This window comes from Glandiceps talaboti, chromosome 11, assembly GCF_964340395.1.
Source record: "Glandiceps talaboti chromosome 11, keGlaTala1.1, whole genome shotgun sequence".
Taxonomy (NCBI): domain Eukaryota; kingdom Metazoa; phylum Hemichordata; class Enteropneusta; family Spengelidae; genus Glandiceps; species Glandiceps talaboti.
Window position 1 is genome coordinate 1,094,572 of NC_135559.1, and position 20,429 is coordinate 1,115,000.

At 36.0% G+C, this 20,429-nt stretch overlaps 1 protein-coding gene across 1 annotated transcript in view; it reads right to left on the reverse strand.

Annotated features, from left to right (window-relative positions):
* Positions 1-10,960: 10,960 nt before the first annotated feature.
* Positions 10,961-20,429, reverse strand: part of LOC144442628 (nuclear receptor subfamily 2 group F member 1-B-like) — a 9,768-nt gene continuing 299 nt past the window's right edge. Inside the window, exons 2-6 of the mRNA XM_078132007.1 lie at positions 17,272-17,505; positions 13,572-13,988; positions 12,329-12,654; positions 11,616-11,748; positions 10,961-11,193 (exon numbers count right to left, since the gene is read on the reverse strand). Coding sequence (XP_077988133.1) covers positions 10,961-11,193; positions 11,616-11,748; positions 12,329-12,654; positions 13,572-13,988; positions 17,272-17,505 — 1,343 coding nt within the window. The remainder of the gene's footprint in view (positions 11,194-11,615; positions 11,749-12,328; positions 12,655-13,571; positions 13,989-17,271; positions 17,506-20,429) is intronic.

Consider the following 20,429-nt stretch of genomic DNA (forward strand, 5'->3'; position numbering starts at 1 on the left):
AAGTTGACAACATTTTCCTTCACAAAATTTAAAGATCAAGAGGCAAAAAATCTCCAAACGGACTATGCCAGCTGATCACCAAATTTGCTTCGATGGCATTAGCAAATGCTGAAGCAAATTAATTTTGATTTCTTTGAAACAATCATAAGGAATACATTATGGACCTCTTCGTTTGTCTGTCCTTTTTTTCGTAATTTGGAAGATAATTCAGATCAATACTACGCTGGAAAATACAGAAGTGTGAATAATATATGTATTCTGAAACAATTGTACAACCAAACAACTTATCAATATAGCCTATCGAGTACTCGTATTTCAGTTTTTATTTGAAAATAACTCATACACATCTTGATATTTGATTACAAATATTTTCAAGAAATTTATAACAATTGTGGATATTTTAGTTAGCGTCGAGTCCAAGGTAATTTTCAAACAAACCATTACATGTATCCGTTTAAATTATCGCAACGAGTATAAAGTTGGCGTCAGATTCAGATTCAGATTCAGCTAGCGTCATATTGAGCGTCAAATTCAGCGTCAGATAAATCTGAATTAATACCGTTGAGACGACAGGGGAAGATTCCACTCCACAAGCTTTTGATGGAAGTTGGGATGTCTCTGCTTTTACAATTTTTATTTGATTTAAATTACACGTTGAAAAATATATAACCTGTAGTACATTGGCTGTTTATCATGTGAACAACAGCATTGGGCTGATAGATCAGTGCAGTCAAGATGATATTAATCTGAGTCAGTTAATAATGTCTGTCACCCTATGATGGATCATAATTGTAAAGGATGTATAATTACAAGATACAGAGACTGCTATTATCATTGTGATGTTCGTTACATTTTCTAATAAGTATCAAATACAATTATCATAGGTATATACAGTTTGTATGAATTGATGTGCTTTATTGCATTATTTACCTATCCCCATCAAGTTGGTACATATAAGGCTTAATAGTCACAACATTAACTGTAATTTTTCATTTACCATCGAAAGAATTAATTCATTGAATTTAACACTGTGTGGGTAGAGGCAGTGCATTATTATAAAATCAAACATTTATTTTTCTTACAAGTAACTTATTGTTTTTCCACTTAAAATTGTGCTCCCTGTGTCAATTATTTAACAAAGATGTGAGCATCATTGCTTTCAAATAAGTTTTGCATGCTTCTACTGAATTATCTATGCCTTAGAAGCCAAGATGGAAGTATATAATTGTTACAGTATTCAGGATGTCCTAGAGGAAAATGTCATCAACTGGGGTAGGAATTGGTGAAAGATGTAGTCTTGCTGCCCCTTGTTCTGTACTGATCAATGACACAACACATATCAACCAACAATAAACTGAACATGCTCCCATTCAGAGAAATATATCCCATGTTCCAAAAGTTCATCAACTATATACAAATTAGCAATTGATTGACCTCGGGTCACCGATTGACAACAACCTTGGGAAAAAACTTTAGAAGAGTCATATAATAGGCACGATCACGACACACAAACTGAGGTGTTGAACAAGCGTACCAAGTCCCTCGATGCTGCCACGATAAGTACACTTACACAAAACTTTCCTTGATATTTACAAATTACAACGTCCTAAAGTTAGAACCACGACGGCGCATGCGTACATTTTGTGAAAACGTTCACATCCTCTCTCTTTTCTATCGTAACGGGGCGCTATATACATTACGCCCGTCATATTTCGATAGTAAACAATATTCATAATGTTTGCAAATAAAGGTATTCTCTTTATGTTTTGTTCTTAATGCACAATGTTTTCAGTAACATTGCCCGTTCATGTGGTCTAGTTACGGCGAACACATACAATGTGAAACGTTTTTATAACGATTGGTTCATATTCAAATTAGCAAATGTCAAACCGTAGTGAAAGTTTTCAAAATCTAACCCTCTATCCCTTTTGCTTACTTTTATTACTGATATTAAAATATATTATAAGCTTTGTCAAATGTGATCACAAGATACAGGTGGAGTAGTGGTTAAAGTTGACAACTTGTAAGTCTAACCTTGTACTGTGTGCTCAAGATCGAATCCGACAACGGATCAATTTTTTTACTGAGATCTTTATTCGAAAGAGATATATGGTAAAAAAAACATTGGTAATCACAAGCTAAGTAGAATAGAGTAGTGGTTAAAGTTATATACCTCAAAGATTAAGGTTTCTGGTTCTATTCCTAGAAGAGTTAATTTCATTCGTAGCAAACTTTGAGTCTGTGTGTTAAATTCTAATGCATCTTGTCAAAATTGCATAATAACTAATGAGACGATCAACAACACCCCCCGAGTAGAGTAGAGTAGAGTAGAGTAGAGTAGAGTAGAGTAGAGTAGAGTAGAGTAGAGTAGAGTAGAGTAGAGTAGAGTAGAGTAGAGTAGAGTAGAGTAGAGTAGAGTAGAGTAGAGTAGAGTAGAGTAGAGTAGAGTAGAGTAGAGTAGAGTAGAGTAGAGTAGAGTAGAGTAGAGTAGAGTAGAGTAGAGTAGAGTAGAGTAGAGTAGAGTAGAGTAGAGTAGAGTAGAGTAGAGTAGAGTAGAGTAGAGTAGAGTAGAGTAGAGTAGAGTAGAGTAGAGTAGAGTAGAGTAGAGTAGAGTAGAGTAGAGTAGAGTAGAGTAGAGTAGAGTAGAGTAGAGTAGAGTAGAGTAGAGTAGAGTAGAGTAGAGTAGAGTAGAGTAGAGTAGAGTAGAGTAGAGTAGAGTAGAGTAGAGTAGAGTAGAGTAGAGTAGAGTAGAGTAGAGTAGAGTAGAGTAGAGTAGAGTAGAGTAGAGTAGAGTAGAGTAGAGTAGAGTAGAGTAGAGTAGAGTAGAGTAGAGTAGAGTAGAGTAGAGTAGAGTAGAGTAGAGTAGAGTAGAGTAGAGTAGAGTAGAGTAGAGTAGAGTAGAGTAGAGTAGAGTAGAGTAGAGTAGAGTAGAGTAGAGTAGAGTAGAGTAGAGTAGAGTAGAGTAGAGTAGAGTAGAGTAGAGTAGAGTAGAGTAGAGTAGAGTAGAGTAGAGTAGAGTAGAGTAGAGTAGAGTAGAGTAGAGTAGAGTAGAGTAGAGTAGAGTAGAGTAGAGTAGAGTAGAGTAGAGTAGAGTAGAGTAGAGTAGAGTAGAGTAGAGTAGAGTAGAGTAGAGTAGAGTAGAGTAGAGTAGAGTAGAGTAGAGTAGAGTAGAGTAGAGTAGAGTAGAGTAGAGTAGAGTAGAGTAGAGTAGAGTAGAGTAGAGTAGAGTAGAGTAGAGTAGAGTAGAGTAGAGTAGAGTAGAGTAGAGTAGAGTAGAGTAGAGTAGAGTAGAGTAGAGTAGAGTAGAGTAGAGTAGAGTAGAGTAGAGTAGAGTAGAGTACCATGTCCATGAGTTTCAGGTGTAACCTGCCATTTTACCAATGTGTGACAGAGAATATGCTCTTAAAATTATATTATTACAAAACTAAAGGTATTAAAATTGGCACATATTGCTCTAATGTGCATAGTTGTTCGATCACCTGACATGGGGTTGCTAAATGAGAAGATACGACACGTGATCATTCCTGGACCATCGCTTACTTATCGTGACATGTTTTTTTTATGAAATGAATTCACCAGATACGGTGGGTAAGAATATCTGATCTCTGACAACATCTCGCAGAAACATGACTGAAGTAAGCCTAACCAAAACAGCATCCACACCGACATACAAGTTTAACGGTTACGCTGACAGTAAGAGTAGTAGGAAGATATTCGATCAGCATGCTATCAAGCGATTCCGATTTCTAACGTCGTTCGTCCCAAATCTACGGAAAAGAAAGGAGGGAATGACATCATCAAAGAGAAGAACTACGAGAAACTCGAATTATTCGAGACGTCGAAAGTGGAAAAAGAAAACAAAGACACGCCAGGAAAAAGTGGAGAGACAAGAGAGAGGAAAACGGGGCAAAGGAAACAAAATACTTAGATCAGCTCGGTTAGAACATCGGGAAAAATCAGCGGCTTACACTAGCACCGAGGTACAAACAACAGATGAATACTTTGTGAACAATGAAACAACGAGACTCGGTGCGGATAACGATGGTAATGGTGTTAATTCACTGGTTGTGGTGACCAAAGACGGGTCTAATCATAGACAGTATCAAACTATGAGATCCAACTTCAAATTGAAAACATCTAATGAAGTAGATTCTGTTGATTTGTTACCCGAACTGATCAACAAAGAGGGGAGTAGCACTGATGATGATGATGATGATGATGATGATGATGATGATGATGATGATGAGGAGGAGGAGGAGGAGGAGGAGGAGGAGGAGGAGGATGTGGGTAATGGAAGTGATCACAAAAGATCTCCAGTCGGGCATGTCAACACAGACATTGATGGAAAACAGCAACGCCGGGATATCGAAAGCCAGGCATTTGAAAGAAATGGCCATCGAGAATCAGTGAATTTAAAACAGGACTCAACAGGGAAAACAAAGGAAAACCTGGAAATAGACCAGGAAGAAAGACCTACAGTTGTTGTGCAGATAAGAGGAATGGCAAATCGTATTGGTAGTAGCAGAGTTACACAGAATGTTAATAATGAGGCAAATTGTACAGAAAGAATGAGAGAGAAACGACAGTTTACAATTCAACCAGACAGTGAAAGTGGGAGTGATTTGAACACTGATAACAAGGAACAGAAAAAGGAACATTACTCTGGAAAAAACAGAGACAAATCAATTAGAAACAACCGTGTAAAACCACTGAGCGACACAACAGCTGTTGGTTCATGTATGGATGACCAGGAGAAGGTAACCAGGGATTCTAAAATTGTATCCGGCAAGTTAAAATATTTACAAGGCTTTATCATCTTTTACGTTGTTATCGTCGCCATCTTGGGAATTATTGCCGAGTGGCTGTGTTATTATTTCATAGCTGTGTCGCGAAATTATGGTATTTACCTTTCACGGAATAAAACAGCTGATATAGAGTTATTAGTGTTTTGTATCCTAGCAACAACAGTGTATGTGCTTTTAACAATTTTGTGTATTCAAGAATACCAATATATTGTTGTTTTTATTTGGAAAACTAACCAGAGGGAAAATGACACACAAAAACAACAGGAAGAAAAAGAAATACTGGCAATAGCATTATGTTTACTCTCCAGATATAATTTCAGCACACGTCAATTTGTTCGTTATAAATCAGAGCTTAAAAAGAGGGGCTTTAAAACAACGAGTAAAGTTCTCGTGGCAGCCATTAAAATTGCCAGGCGAAAATACGAGAAGAACAAAATACAACAAAGGGCTGACTTAGAGTCAAAGGCACGGAAACATGTTATTATGTTGTTGTTTATTTTAAGTTTTTTGAGCGTTATTTTCCAAGACTTACCTTTAGGAGTTATTTATTACCAACATATTAACCCTTGTACTTTTGGATGGAGCAACCGACAAATTATTGTTTTGTTTATATCTGGTTTCTGTTGTTATACAAAGACAATCCTACTGGTGTTGTATACCTTCATTGCTGTCTTCTACGTTGGGAGAACAATACTCAGCAAACGACGTACCGCTATAGTCGGTTTTGTCTTTATCATCTATCTAGTCCTAGTTTTAGCATCGGCAGTTTTTTCAACATTAGTTTTAAATGACATTTTTGTTCAATCTGAGGACAGTTATTGTGAAAATAATCCCGATAAGTGTATGCTTAAAGTGTTTGCTTCACCATCATTCTCTGTCAAAGAATATGAGGATGGCAATATGAAATTTGAAAATATTGGAGAAATGAGAGTAAATGCACCAGTAAGTGTATTCAACTTACGGAATTTAAGAGATGAGAATGTTCATTTTGTGAGGGTACATTGCGATGGTTTAATAGCTGACGACAATCTTCGATTTACCTGTCAGCCTGAAAATTGCTGGGTAAATTTTGTCTTTGTTTATCGCAATCATCTATCACCATCAATTTTGTACAATTTTGAACAAGCTGACACCTGGAACTGTACTGCAAAGACATTAATGATGGGACAGGACTCGGTAATGGAGACCGTTGTCACATATAATGCTTCAAGTATAATGACTGTTGGATTTGCAAATAATGCATGGGGAGACTGTGATGAACCAAAAAGAGATTCTACACTTTTTACAGAGGTGAATTGAGTTTCGTTGTCTATTTTTGAAAGACGCGGAGACAGACAGACAGACAGACAGACAGACAGACAGACAGACAGACAGACAGACAGATATGAAGATACGATACAATACGAAGTGCTATTCTGTAAATTTATACATAGTTTAGAACAATTCTATTAGAGTATGGTGAAATAAAAGTCATTGAATTATATTATCAGTGTTTGAATTCCACATTATCACATTATCAGTGTCTGAATTATACATTATCAGTGTCTTAAATCTACATTATCAACTTGTGTCTGAATTCTACATCATAAATGTCCCTCAGAGTGTCTATGTATATAATAGTGAATAATATTATGTATGTTGAGGATCACTACTTATTCAGCACAGGAGAATTTATGAACGTTCTCTGTGTGTTTGTGTGTGTGTGTGTGTGTGTGTGTGTGTGTGTGTGTGTGTGTGTGTGTGTGTGTGTGTGTGTGTGTGAGTGAGACAGTGGCAAACTGTCGAATTGACCAAGTTAAAATATGTCTGTTTAGTTAAACTCAGATCACCGTCACTTTTGTTTTCGGTCATTTCCATGGCAACAGCAGTAAATTAGTCATTACTTTTATACACCCTGTCCTTTGTTTAGTTATTATGATATAATGATATTTCGTATCCATGACGACAAGGAGAATCCACTTTTTAGACAATTAAGCACAGGTGATGTGTAATTTATGCGGTAGCAACTGTTTTTATAGTGTAAATATCTATGCAGGTACTATTGTGTTGTGTACTTAGTGATACTGGTGATACAGTTAGAGGGAGCGGTTGATGCATGTTGTCTGCGTTCTAGTATATTACAACTTAAAGTATTAGCACTTTTACTACAACGCAGTACAGACTAGGAGAGTTTGCTGACTTCTTTCAAACCTTCAGTGTACCTCAACAATTAGTAATGATGATGTTAGGAAAACGTCAACAGAAGAAAGCCAGTGACAAAATGAAACTGGTAGAATCGATATACATGACGCCGATACCATCACTTTATCTGTCAGCGCTTGGCAGTGCCGCTACAGCTGAGACTGAAACACGGAAGAAGAAAATATCCAAGAGGAAAAAATCTGGTCGTCGTAATCGTCGACTTCGACCAACATCCACCTCGGATAGTGCGATTGAAATCGAAAAATTGACTGATGAAAGTGAAAGTGAAGATAATGATTTAGATTTCACACGAGGTGTTGTTGATCCTAGTATGCATCAGCCAATGCCTCGAAGGTCAAGAACACTTGGTGTAACAACATTGGACGGTCAGAGTGCAGGCAATGATTTACTGGGTAATCTAGACGATCTCGCTTTAGAACAAGTGAGACAATGCCAGGAGTCTGGAACTCATCCATTCAGTCCAATATTAAATGAACTCGACACCAGTAGAAAGAAAACCGAAACGAGCGTTTCACCAACTAGAAATTACCATAAAGATGACGTCATTGTGTTAGATAATCATATAAATACAGCAGACGATTGTTCATCTTCTGAAAAGTGTAACGTCACTTCATCCGGTATTCAGTTGAACCCAAGTACATGTAGTTTCCCTGATGAAGAAGAGGATGGTGAAGATGGCGTCATCAAAGACAAGAGTACTCAACGTCAGTATTCCAAACAGAGAGATACTCAAACTGGACGGAAGGACAGTTCGACCACTCTGCATTCCGAAAGAAATTCTATAAAAGATGGAGGTCAAGGTTTAGGACGATCAGCTTACAGTCATGAAGGTGTTGATGAAAACGAAATGTCGAAATATGACAAAGCCAAAAAGGTTCCACTTTCCGTTCCTACAAAGAATAGATCAACACAAAATGATTTCGATGAAGATAACGAAAGCCATCACGGTGATGCAAACACCAGAACTAGACCAAAAACAGCTGTTAGGAGAGATCTGATTGGGCCAAAACAGTCGTATAATTTCCCTTCGACTTCGAAAGCGAATCATAAGTTAGATTTTGAGACCGAGTCCACGAGTGGGTTAGTACCCATTGAGAAGGACAACGAAAACGGCGGACAAATCATGAATAAACGTACTGAACGATGGGCAGAAAGTACAAAGCGTGTAATAGAGAGAGAAACACTTTGCACTGATGTACAGAACATGCCAAGATCTCGCGACAGTTACGATCGCAAGAGAAAGAAATGGAAATGTCTACCTACAAAATCAAGAGAAACCAGCATTGCGATATTTAGCCCCATAGAAGAAAGCTTTGAACCCTCAGAGAGTCTGACTACCCCTGAATGCTCTGGCTTGATGAGCTCAAATCGTCTTCACATCTGTTTGTTTCTTTTTGTTGCTATAACAACACCATTAGATGTTATATTAGGATGGTTGATTTATCATTTCATAGCGGTGAGAAATGATTTCGCATTGTTCATCTCGAAAGACCGTGGAACAGATCAACAAATACTGGCATGTTGCACAGTTACCCAAATATTATACATTATTGCAATATTTGCTGTTATACGGGAATTCCTTAAACGGTTAAGGTGTCCTGCTGATCCAAGTAGACAGCGAATCACTCCACGAATACAGAGAGAACAAATCGAGGAAACAGCATATGATATCATATTGCGATGTGATTTGAATGAAGAGGAACAACAACGACTTGCAATGGATCTGTTTCAACACGGCTTTACTACAAAAAACCGACATGTCAAGTCCGCTTTAAAGATCGCCACCAACGTTCACAAACAGGAGAAATTGCGCCAAAATGCCAGCCTGAAAAATTGTACAACACAATTTATTATTGGTGTTCTGATTGTGATTGACTTCGTTACCATGGCTTTCTTAGACTTGCCGGTTATTGTCGTGCATACACGAGATGTTATTCCATGTGTGGCGTCTTGGAATAACCATTTATACAACGCAATACTACTCACATTTACGATTTTTGTATTTCTGAAAGTTTGCAAACTTCTAGTATGGACAATCACTTCGTGTTACATTTGTCGAAATTCTCCTAAATCATTTACTTGGTACACATGCGTAAAGGGTATTTTCTTCGCCGTCTTTTGGATATTCGCCTCTTTAGCCTTTGTCTACTCAGTAATACTACTAATGGCCGTTAACTCGATTTCTACCCCGTGTACAGAACCTGGCAAAAATTGCGTACTTGAAGTCCAAATATCAAAAGATGGCGTCGGGTTAACGTCATCTACAGCCTTACTCAACGTGTTGAAATTCGAAAAAGACACTCATCGCAAAGTTATTTTACCCTGTGAAAATTTGTTTGACGTTAACAGCAACAATTACACAGTTAAATGCTCGCCACAGTATTGTAAAATACGGTTCGTTGTTTCATACCAGCGACACCAAACAAAGCCAATTGCTTACAACCTCGAAGCACCAGCAACTTGGCACTGTTCTTTAAAAAGTGACAAAGAGGGTACCTCCTCAAAAACGGTTTCTTTCGATGAAAATGATGTCGTTACTGTTGACTTTTCTTCGCGTTCTTGGAAAGAATGTAAACGTCCAATGTCAATGAAAGATTCTATGATTTCTTTGGAGTAGTTGATCTTAATGATCGATCAAAATCAATTTTTTGTGCATAGTGGTTGTTTTTATGTATATAAATGTACCTGTATGTATATATTAGCGTAATGAGTAATCATAAATATGCTTGGCAAATTCATCAATTCGTCAAATGATTATTGCATAATATTGGGTGGGGGTATTAGATGAGAAATTAAAAATGTTGCTGTTATCAAATCGATAGTGGAACACTTCTCTCCCAACTCCACTCCACCCCACCCATAGTCGAGGGTGTTGTCTGTGCCTCATCCCACACCACTGCCATATCCGTACCGGCTTCGCTTCCCACTTGGTATGATATGGACGTTGGTGGCGCTACATATACAAGACTTCCATCACAAATACATACAATAACGTTCATTCCACATAAAACCAAATTACTGTCTATTATGACAGATTGCTCAAAGTGTGGATATTTTCAAAACGTTCTGTAGCTTAAATGTTTTATTAGTGGTTCATATATTTATACATTTACTGTTAAGGATATGTTTACGTTTATCAAATGGATATAACATTATATCACACCATATCACAACGCACATTCATATGGATATGTTTAAGCTACTATATATATTAGTTCAATCTGATATTTTCTACTTTAAAGTATAAGCTCAGCTTACGGTCATTTTGAGACATATCACTAATCAATCGACACCGTTGTAAGCGATTATTTGGTTATGAAAAAAATGTCAGTGCTTTCAAGGGGAACTTAAAATGTGAAAAAATAATCATTATATATGATATGTCTAAATTCTGTTTTACTGGCTACAAATGAACATTTACATTGTATATACATAACTTAGCTTTGATGAGCTGAAGAGCATAACCATGGTAACGACGACAGACTAGATCTAGAAAACAGGACAAGACTAAAAAAGGTGAATGAAAAAGCCTTATATCGCCTTTCGTTATTCAATATTGGTTAGATATACACAGATAGACCGTCATTCAAATGATCACGAAGACTAAATATAGAAACAACTCAAGGTCCTGTTTAGTTTTCAACAATAAGATTACAGAGATGATATTATGCGATGATCCCAAGAAAACAAAATAATGTCTTGAGAACAGATTAACGTAACCTTGTCCGTATTATCAACTCACAAATAAAATGTTCCTGTTATTTGATATACAATTCTATTTGTCCGTGATACAAAATGGGATTCTCGAACACTTTCTGCTATTTCTCGTGTCTAGACGGTTCAAGTTACAACACTAGTCAAAATGTTTATTTCACAACTAGTCGCAAGAGTTTTCTGTCGTCAAAATCGCGGCGCTTGCATCACTTTTTTGTCTCGTTGGTGATTGACCAGATTCAAACACTACTGAAGATTGCCTCGATTGGTACCTTTCCAATAGTCTTCCGAAAAAAGAGTTCCTCCACAACATCAGCCTTGTAGGTTCGAAGGGAGGCCAGAGTTAAAAGAAGTTTTCCGAATCTCGCGGGGTTTTGTGGGTTCTTGCTGTTCTCGTATTGTGCGAGAATTAATTGTGCCTGGTCTTGGAGAAATTCCACTTGTTGTGTGTTACTAAGTCCTTCCTTAAAATCTGCGAAGAAATTGACAATTAGTTTATTAATTTATGGATCTTTTTATACGTCATGTATATATGGAGAAGTAACAGACGCATGCGTAGACTGGATGTGACGTAGTGAATAATTGTATTAAAACAGTTTATTTTCAAATAACTCCCTGTATGTACAATAACAAGCTTTTTACACAGTTTTCATATTTTGCAAATATTGACTGACTTTGTCATTTCGCGTGGTTTGTTCAAGAAAAATACAGTGTAATTGTTAATCAAACTTTTATCTATATAATCCACATTAGCCACTTGTTCAATGTATGGAGTAAAAAACGAATTTTAATAGAAATATGTCATTTTTCAATGGTTTTTACCTAATAAAATTATGTTATGTGACATGCAATCAATTTCAAATAAGATTTATTCCACCAAGATCAAATTCCTACCTGTTCTGAAAAGGACTAGAGCCTCCAGTAGAGCAAATTCATTTGAGTCGAGTCCCAACGCTTTGCATTTCTTTATCGTTTCTTGTAGTGACGTCAGAACAGTTGACATTTCAACTTGTGACGTAGCCCTCGCCTGTAAACAATTCAAATCAAGCATTGTCATATGTTTAGACAATCAAACTAGTTTCACAAATTGTATTAAGTAAGTAAGTTATTGTTTGAAATGAATAGCTAAAAGAGACACAATATGAGTTTGTATGTTTTGGGACGAAATCTTTGCTACATTATCTAAAAGGTACTTGCAGCATTCTACTTACTAAAGCATATTTGACCACCACTTGCAATTAATTGATATAAATGACCGATGACGTGATTTATCATACGTATACAAAAATATTGCGGAAATCTCCCCTATGCAATCAACTGTTCTAACAAATGCGAGAATACAACTGTGATGTCATAGAAGACATGGTTTGACATTAGGTAGGATAGTGAAGATGTTATCGTAAAAATCACAAGTTGGCAATAAACCTTTTATATATAGCTGATGCCAACTAAATGCGTCTAGCAATTGTTGGTCATAGACTTTTAATTAATATGGTTGCAAACTTGTCTTGAGCGATTCTGTTACAATTTACAATAAAGCTGTTAGCCATAAACTTTTAGCTGAATGATAGCAAAGATTATTCTGAGCAACTAATGTTACAATTTACCTTCAAATTATCAAATCCCGATACAGACGACGCCGCACCTTGGAATTGAAGTATGAGTGACGATAAATCAGCTGGCCAGTAGGCTGCGTGGAGAAGAAACAACTCACTCCAACATTCCTCAAGAAGTAGGATCTGATCCTGAAAGATGAGACTCTGGAATGATTGCACACTTCTTGCACGTTTTATTGTGGTGAATAAGATCTGTGCTGCGATTTCATGTAACATTTCCAGGTATCCTTCTCTACTGAGAGCTATAGGTCGTATTAAAACGGGAGGAGCTCCGCTGCTTTTCGATACCTTGTGATCCGATGAAATAGTAGTAGATCCTGAAATAAAATTCACAGGAAGACAAATGTAGAAAGATAAAAATTGTTTTATAGGAAATGAAAGGATAAGTCATGTCGGCTTTGAACAACTGTGTACGAACTATGGGCTCTGTAGGATCAGACACGGTCCGTTTCAAGTTATCGTTCACCGTCTCTGTTTGATACAACTGTGCAGGAACCAATAAGAAGCTGTATACTGGCAAAGTCGCAATTTCTTGCTACATAGTATCTTTATTATGAAATAACCATTGACACTTACTGCAACTAGACGCAGGCGCCAATAGTTTGAGGTCTGCATTAGCTGTCTCCATGGTGGCACTTTGGTACATTTCATTCAGACAAAATGTAGCAAGAAACTGTATTCATTCAACTATTAAAGAGTAGTATATCCATTTTCTTGTTGGTTTCTGCATGGTTGTATCAAACAGATCCGGCGAACGGTAATTTGAAACGAACTGTAGCTTAATCATTTCGCCATTCCTTGATGACTGAGTAGCGTGAGTTGAGATGAATTTGTAATTTACATCAACAGCGACATGACTAAGCTATTGTAACACGATGGAGACCCATATATACTTGATATCTGCTTGTACGTAGATAGTAGCCACGAACAAAGGAGACAACACATGATACAGTACTAGTACTACTCAAGTGAATTGGGGAAAATAGTTTACATGAAGTGAATTCTTAGCAAGTGATATTGTTGTAAACGCTTAATTGATTGCGGAATGTTTTTCTACAAAATAAATTAAAAATTCACCACAAACATCTTTTCTATGTGAAACTAATTTTTCACACTTTTTTGCTACTGAACTGTAACTAGTGATGAAATACGAGTTCTCATTGTTAAACTAATAGTATTTTTATGCGTGTCTTATCATAAAATTTATGTCCAGACTTAAAGTTAATAATTTTACCTAATGATGACGTCGTCATTAGTCTTGTTGGCAGCTGTTGGCCGAGAAGTATGGTTGCTGTCGTTGAGGGCAGATTTGATAAAATTGAAGGATTTGGTACAGAATATGGTTGGTAACGAGATGGTCGAAAACTCTCGAAAGCGCTTCGAAATTCATTGCAATCTTTCTCAGTTTTAGTCTTCATTCGGATATTAGTCTTTTTCCATGGTTGAAATGGACTGTGGTTTGGTTTGGGACTCAAGGGACCCGCCGTTGTGTCCGGAGACCGGGGTTTGGGAGAGCAACTTCTTGTTTTGTCACTGTTACTATGGTGATCACTGCTGTTGGCATGGTTACTACTTGTAGAATCTGGCTTTGTCTTGTTCTTTTCATTTGCCAGATCTTTACTCTTTCTCGGTCCACGTTCTTCTTGCACAGCTGTAAGGAATGGAAATATGTATGTTGATAATAATCACGCGGATAAGGGTACCACTGTAAGGAATGGAAATATGTATATTGATAATAATCACTCGGATAAGGGTACCACTGTCTTGATTTGCTTAATATGAAATCTAACATAGTTATTGAAGTCATGATGGTTGAATGGTTAGAGTGGCCGGCTTGGAATCTGCAGATCGCAGATTCGAGCCCCGCCGCTGCCGTTTTTTTCTGAATTCTAAAGTCCTTGGGTACGATTTCATTCATGATTGTGCCTCAGTCAACCCAGCTGTATAATTGGGTACCTGGTAGGATAGAGGTTTTACATTTTAAATTTTGTTTTAAATTTTTCTATATTTTGTCCCATAGATCATTTATATATTGTTCATGTTTTCAAAATATTGCACTCTCCTTTCATAAATAAGTGTGTCAGTTGTGGATAAACTTTATATTCAATTTATCACAAAGCGATGATATATACAGCGGTCACACAGCCCAAAGGTGTAGTGTAGTTAAGTTGATAGGCATCCCATGTGATACGGTACGGTGTGTTGTATAGTAGCTTTCCTATAACTTATATTACTTGTACAATTTGCTATAAAGCACATTTCAGTATACAAAGCGTAACTTTTAGACGAATGTAGAAAATTATGCTGTAATACAAAAAAAATTGTACATGACACTGTTTTGTAAAATCATCACATCTGAATGAATGAATGAATGAATGAATGAATGAATGAATGAATGAATGAATGAATGAATGAATGACATTTATTTCACCAGATAACAAAAATAAGCTACACTTTCAAAGAAACATATGATACAAATATACAAAATGAATACAAAAGAATAAATCTATTAAATATACCATTTCACGATTATTTTGAAACCATTGCGGCTTGTTAGAGTTCTAACAGAAGAGATTGACTGTCGTTTTACATGTAATAAATATTTTCCCAAGATAGAGAATATGCAATGAAAAATGCAAATTCAATTAATACGTCCTTCTTCTTGAGGCGTACGTTAGTTAATAACCCTGCCGTAAAGAGGGCAGTAGTTTGCGATAATATAAATATATTGCCAAGACGTGATGTCACTATAATGCCACCCAAGCTGACAAACAAGCCCAAAATTTGAGGTACATTTTGTTGTGGATAAGATCTACACAATTGATGTCACGAGATCACAATCGTCTCATATTGCCCATCTTCCTCTCGCCGTAAGGGCCTTGCACCGAAGCTGCAGTTATTGATACAACGAGTGATAAGTAGTGAAGTGTACAGTCGCCTCTGTAATCGATTTTTACCCCTTTTCCATTAAATGTGTGAGCAGGTGTTCTCAGACACGGACATATGAGAAATGTGACTTCGAGCAATGTTGGAACACCTTCCGGTCTTTCTGTCTTGCTTTACGTGCAAACGATAAGAATTTCTGAAATTTGAGAACTGTTAAAGTTTGGCGGTGAATTATATTTTTTTTGTTACCAGACAAAATACATTCAGCTTCATACAAAATGATTTTTTTCTTTTAAATTTTGGAATTTGATTTTTGTAATCGAAACTATGAGTAATTGATTTTCGATGACATCAGTAATCTTGTGTCGAATTAACATTTAAACATTTTCCATGAATTTATCTTGATTTGTTCAATTTAGTTTTCCCCACTGTTATATGTATCTAATAGTATTAGCAAGTAATTCATAGCGTGACTACAGACCAATCCGAGGTTTTAGCAACAGAAGCCGTCTGGCTCATCACAAACCTCACTAACGTTACTACATTTTATCCCCTGTCTCCAAAACTTATTACTGTTACATTACATTGTTTGGCATGGCAATTTTTTTTTACTGACACCTGTTTTCACAAAACTCTTACTGGCACTGGTCTACTTTATTGTCTGGCCTGACAAAATTCTTCCCAAAATGATTATGTTCTTTGTTTCATTTTCCCAATAGTGCTACATTTTCTTTACATGACCTACAAGGTGATCTGCATACTTAAAGGATTAAAATGTAAAACTAAACTTATAATTTGTGTCCCGCCAGACGATAAAATGTAGCAATGTTTAAGATTTGTGTCCTGCCAGACGATAAAATGTAGCAATGTTTAAAATTTGTGTCCTGCCAGACGATAAAATGAAGCAGTGTTTGTAAGATTACTGTCAAGTCAGACGACTTTAAATTTCTGTTTTAAGTCTAGCTTCTATGTGTAAATACATAGACATGACACTTGTGTTTATTGCGTGCGGACCAATGAATCACTTTTTATTTTACTTACCCCCTTCAAACCATTATATTTTTTCGTTTGTGTGCTAGCTCCGCCGCTTGTTGACGAGACATCGTTTTCATTCACATCTCGTTGATTTAGTTTTCTGTCTTATATAAGGCTACAGATTGGCAACATTGACAAGTTTTGAATTATGTTTCCTATCAAATGTAGTGTGAAGAATCTACACTGAACTGTCAGCTAACGTATGGTATTCCTTGATCAGTAAACATTACAAATTATCTGAGTGAATTCTCATTTAAAACGAATTTAGATAATTTACCCGTTGTTAACTTATTTGATATATACTTTGGCAAGCATATGGTTCCCTAAGTTGAGCCGTATATACTAGTATGTTGCACATACACACGGGATTGCCTGCATCTTTCTTTTCAGTAAGGATATTCTGAAATCAATGCCTCGAATAAGAAATTATTTCTACGTATCCAAAATGAAATAAAAAGTTACTGTGTGTTGGTGCCGGTAACCGTATTTCCCAACCTATACTGGCGATGAAAAAAATGAACTATCGGCGAAAAATCGCGTCCTTTTTTTGTCGCTTCCCTTGACAAATGAAACGCCTGTTAAACCTTGCATCGAATAGTTGCGCCTTATAACATTCGCGATTTTGACGAAACATTTGGTCGACTACACTGAAATCAGATTGACTATAGAGTTTCAGTCAGGCGGTCACCAAATGTTTTTTGGTTACTAATTCCACAAATAAAAATACAGGCACTGATCATGATAGGTGACAGTGGTGTTCATTTGTGTTCACAGTGAGATAAAATATATCATTTAAATTTTATTTTATATGCTTGCACAATATCAGAGTCTGGATTTTGTTTTATGTAATTCGTAACAAAATCCTCGTTTAAGACGTAAAAATAACCATCATGCTGCCTACTCTATCGTCACTCTGGTTTGGTAGTATCGGTGTCAGTGGTGTGAAAACGTGCAAGTATTTCAACATTTTAAACCATATAGTAAAGGTTTTTTTGTACTGTGGACATACTCACCATTTCTGTTCATATTGACGGCAAAACACTTATTAAGTCGACAGAATGGACACCAGTTTCTTCTAGCCTTGTCTATTGTACAGTTTCCTTTCCCAATACACGTGTATACCATGTTACGACGAATGCTTCGCTTAAAGAAACAACTGCAACCGTCGCAGCAGTAGACCCCATAGTGTTTACCGTAACTTTTATCACCGCACACTTGGCAGGCAACTGGGTTTGGCAATGTTCGACCTTCAATGATAGAAAAAATGTATTTTCGATGAGAATTATTCCAATCTTTCCAGAATATCACTTATTCAGCGAGTTTTGTTTTCTCTTTCGATCGTAAACAGAAATTGTATTTTTTTGTAAAACATCGTAAATAGAAATTGTATTTTTTTTTGTAAAACATAAAAAACTATATACTATTTGTTCCTATGCCTGTTGAGGTTGTATTCGCGAGTACACCTCTCTTTGGACTAGCCACTTTGAATTCTAAATTTCGGTCTGTTTTCCTATGTCAAAATCTTTTCTCTTTTTGATAAATGTGTTTAAAAGCTAACATAATTTGATCTGAGATTAAATAATATAACAACAGATATGACGTGTGTGTCTGTCTTTGAACTGATGTCGTAAAGTGTATGTAGCGACCAAAGTATTCTAATAATTCCTAAACGTATAAAATAACAGATCTATTACATGTATTATTTATCGTATAAATAAACGTCTGACTCTGCATAATTAGTAAAGTCGACAAACATATCCTGATATCAAATCAATGTATATCCTTTGCTTCATTCTACATTCCGATACCTCGAAAACTCATAACTTACAGACTATGTATAGATTCTACTGTGGTTAGGTTTATTGGCCAAACATTGACAAGTATTTTAGGAAAATCATATTAAAGAAAAGATATTTCATATCAATTTAATTGTATAAAAAGTTGGTTGTTATAATTTCATTTTAATTCTCTGACAAACGATGTGACCTAGTCCTTGCATATATGTCATCATTAAGAAACTCAGTGAAATCTTCTAATCGGCAAATACCGGCGTCTCGTAAATTTCCGTAACCGGTTTCGAACTCGCTACATACAAGACACGGTCAGACGTTGGCCTCGAAAGACCAATTGAACCCTCTCGTCGTCATGTTAGTACCAACTAACTGATGTGATAACTTTAAAAGTATTTTATTCTGTGTAAACTCATATATTATTCATTGAAAATGAAAACTATTTAAAATGTTCTGTCGATTAGTAACCATGAAATCTACTCACACAGAGAGAGACACACAGTCACACACTACACTATACTACACGACACGACACTACACTACACGACACTGCACTGCACTACACTACACTCTTCATTTTCCGTATCGCTGTTAATTTTCATAGTCGTGAAAATGTACCCGTTCCTTTTTGTTAACATTTTAAATGACTAGTTCCAAACTCGAGAACGTTTACATTCTGTGAAATATTGAGACAAAACATGTTTACGGCAATGTGTGTATGCAGTGATTTGAGTCAATCGCTTCAGTCACAGAGTCAGATAATATAGAAATTCAGTGTTTCTTTTTAACTGTACGGATAAAGCAAATAACCACAAATAATTTCTTACCTAAAGAAAGATAAAAAGTGTGGAAGTTTTACCCATATATTTTTTAATAGTTAAACAATATGAAGCGGTATGAAGAGGAATCAAGCATAGCATGGTACATCAAAACAACCCTAATATGTGTTACACAAAAACTGAAAGTGGAAGACTCTGTTATTTCATATGTGTGTACAAACACTTTATCTAATCACTTGGTACTGTTGTTAGCAGAACCATTCTACTGAAATATTTCTATTATTGCCTAAATATCTTAGCCATTGACGTGACAACAAAGGGTTTAGACTGTAAACATATATCTTACAACAAAACTTGTTTTACGAATGTATACGTCATTGTGATACGTTTACGCCTGTCGCTGGTAGTCTACGATAATTTTAGTATTCGTATGAAAACCCCAGATTGTTTTCCTGGATTTGATTAAATAGTATTATGGCATAAATAGAACTAAATCATACAAATTACAATATAAACCAGTTCACATGAAACAGAACATATTCTGGCGTGACAACGATCTTACTAAAATTGCAACATTTCGTTTTCTGATGCGACATAAACCTTCCCTATATTGCTACATTTCTTTCCGTGAGCTATCTTTAGGTGATTCACACCATGAAAGAATTGAAAAGTAACGATTATAAAGACATTTTTTGCTGAACCAGATGATACAATTTAGTAAATGTTACTATTTTGTCTTGTCAGACGACATTTTGAACCAGTCAACTAGATTCTCAGTTTGTATTTCGCTAGACTAAGCCCAAACTGATCTTAGTACGTTCTGACTCGATGTACGTATTAAGGCAGATAAGATCAAGAAAAAAGTTATGAAATGTCAATTTGAAAGTAGAACAATTAACAGAAGACTAATATTTAATAGGTCAAATGAAATCATTCTATTTTTAAATAGGGGGGATCCTATTTTGGGAACATCTCTATTTTATTGAGTCAATTGTTTTAAATTTTCGCATCATTTTCCCGCCACTTTTCTCAGACTACATACTATTTTAGGTTCGTAAGGAAAGAGTAGATAAAGCATGATAATCAGAGCCAAGTTATCTTTTATTTGTCTTGAAATCTTTGACAAGAACTTGACGTAATCCCTCGTGTACTCAAGGTTGAAAGAATATGACTAATTAATTTGAGATTAATTTCTCGAAAAGGAAAACCAATTAATTTGAAATAATATGGGTGTTGAATCTCCAACAAAATCTCATTTGCCCAGAATTGTGGGTATATTTTCAAGTTCTACAATATATAAGCTATACATAAAAATTTCAAACTAACTGACATGAATTATAAAGAGACCCTGTTAATTTTCTACTTTCCGCGCATTGCAAATTTAAAACTTGAATAATGTGCTGTTGTAGGATGTCATGACTCAACTAGAAATAATTCTAACTATAAAAGGCTACACTGACGATGTATATTGTATATTTAACCTTACAAGTGTAAATGCAGGTAGTCTAGAACTAATAGAAAGCTACTGTGGCGAGTCTAAGTTGGTCCCTTATACCACCACACAGGATGATCTACATAATTATAAGGTTTCGTTAAAATCTG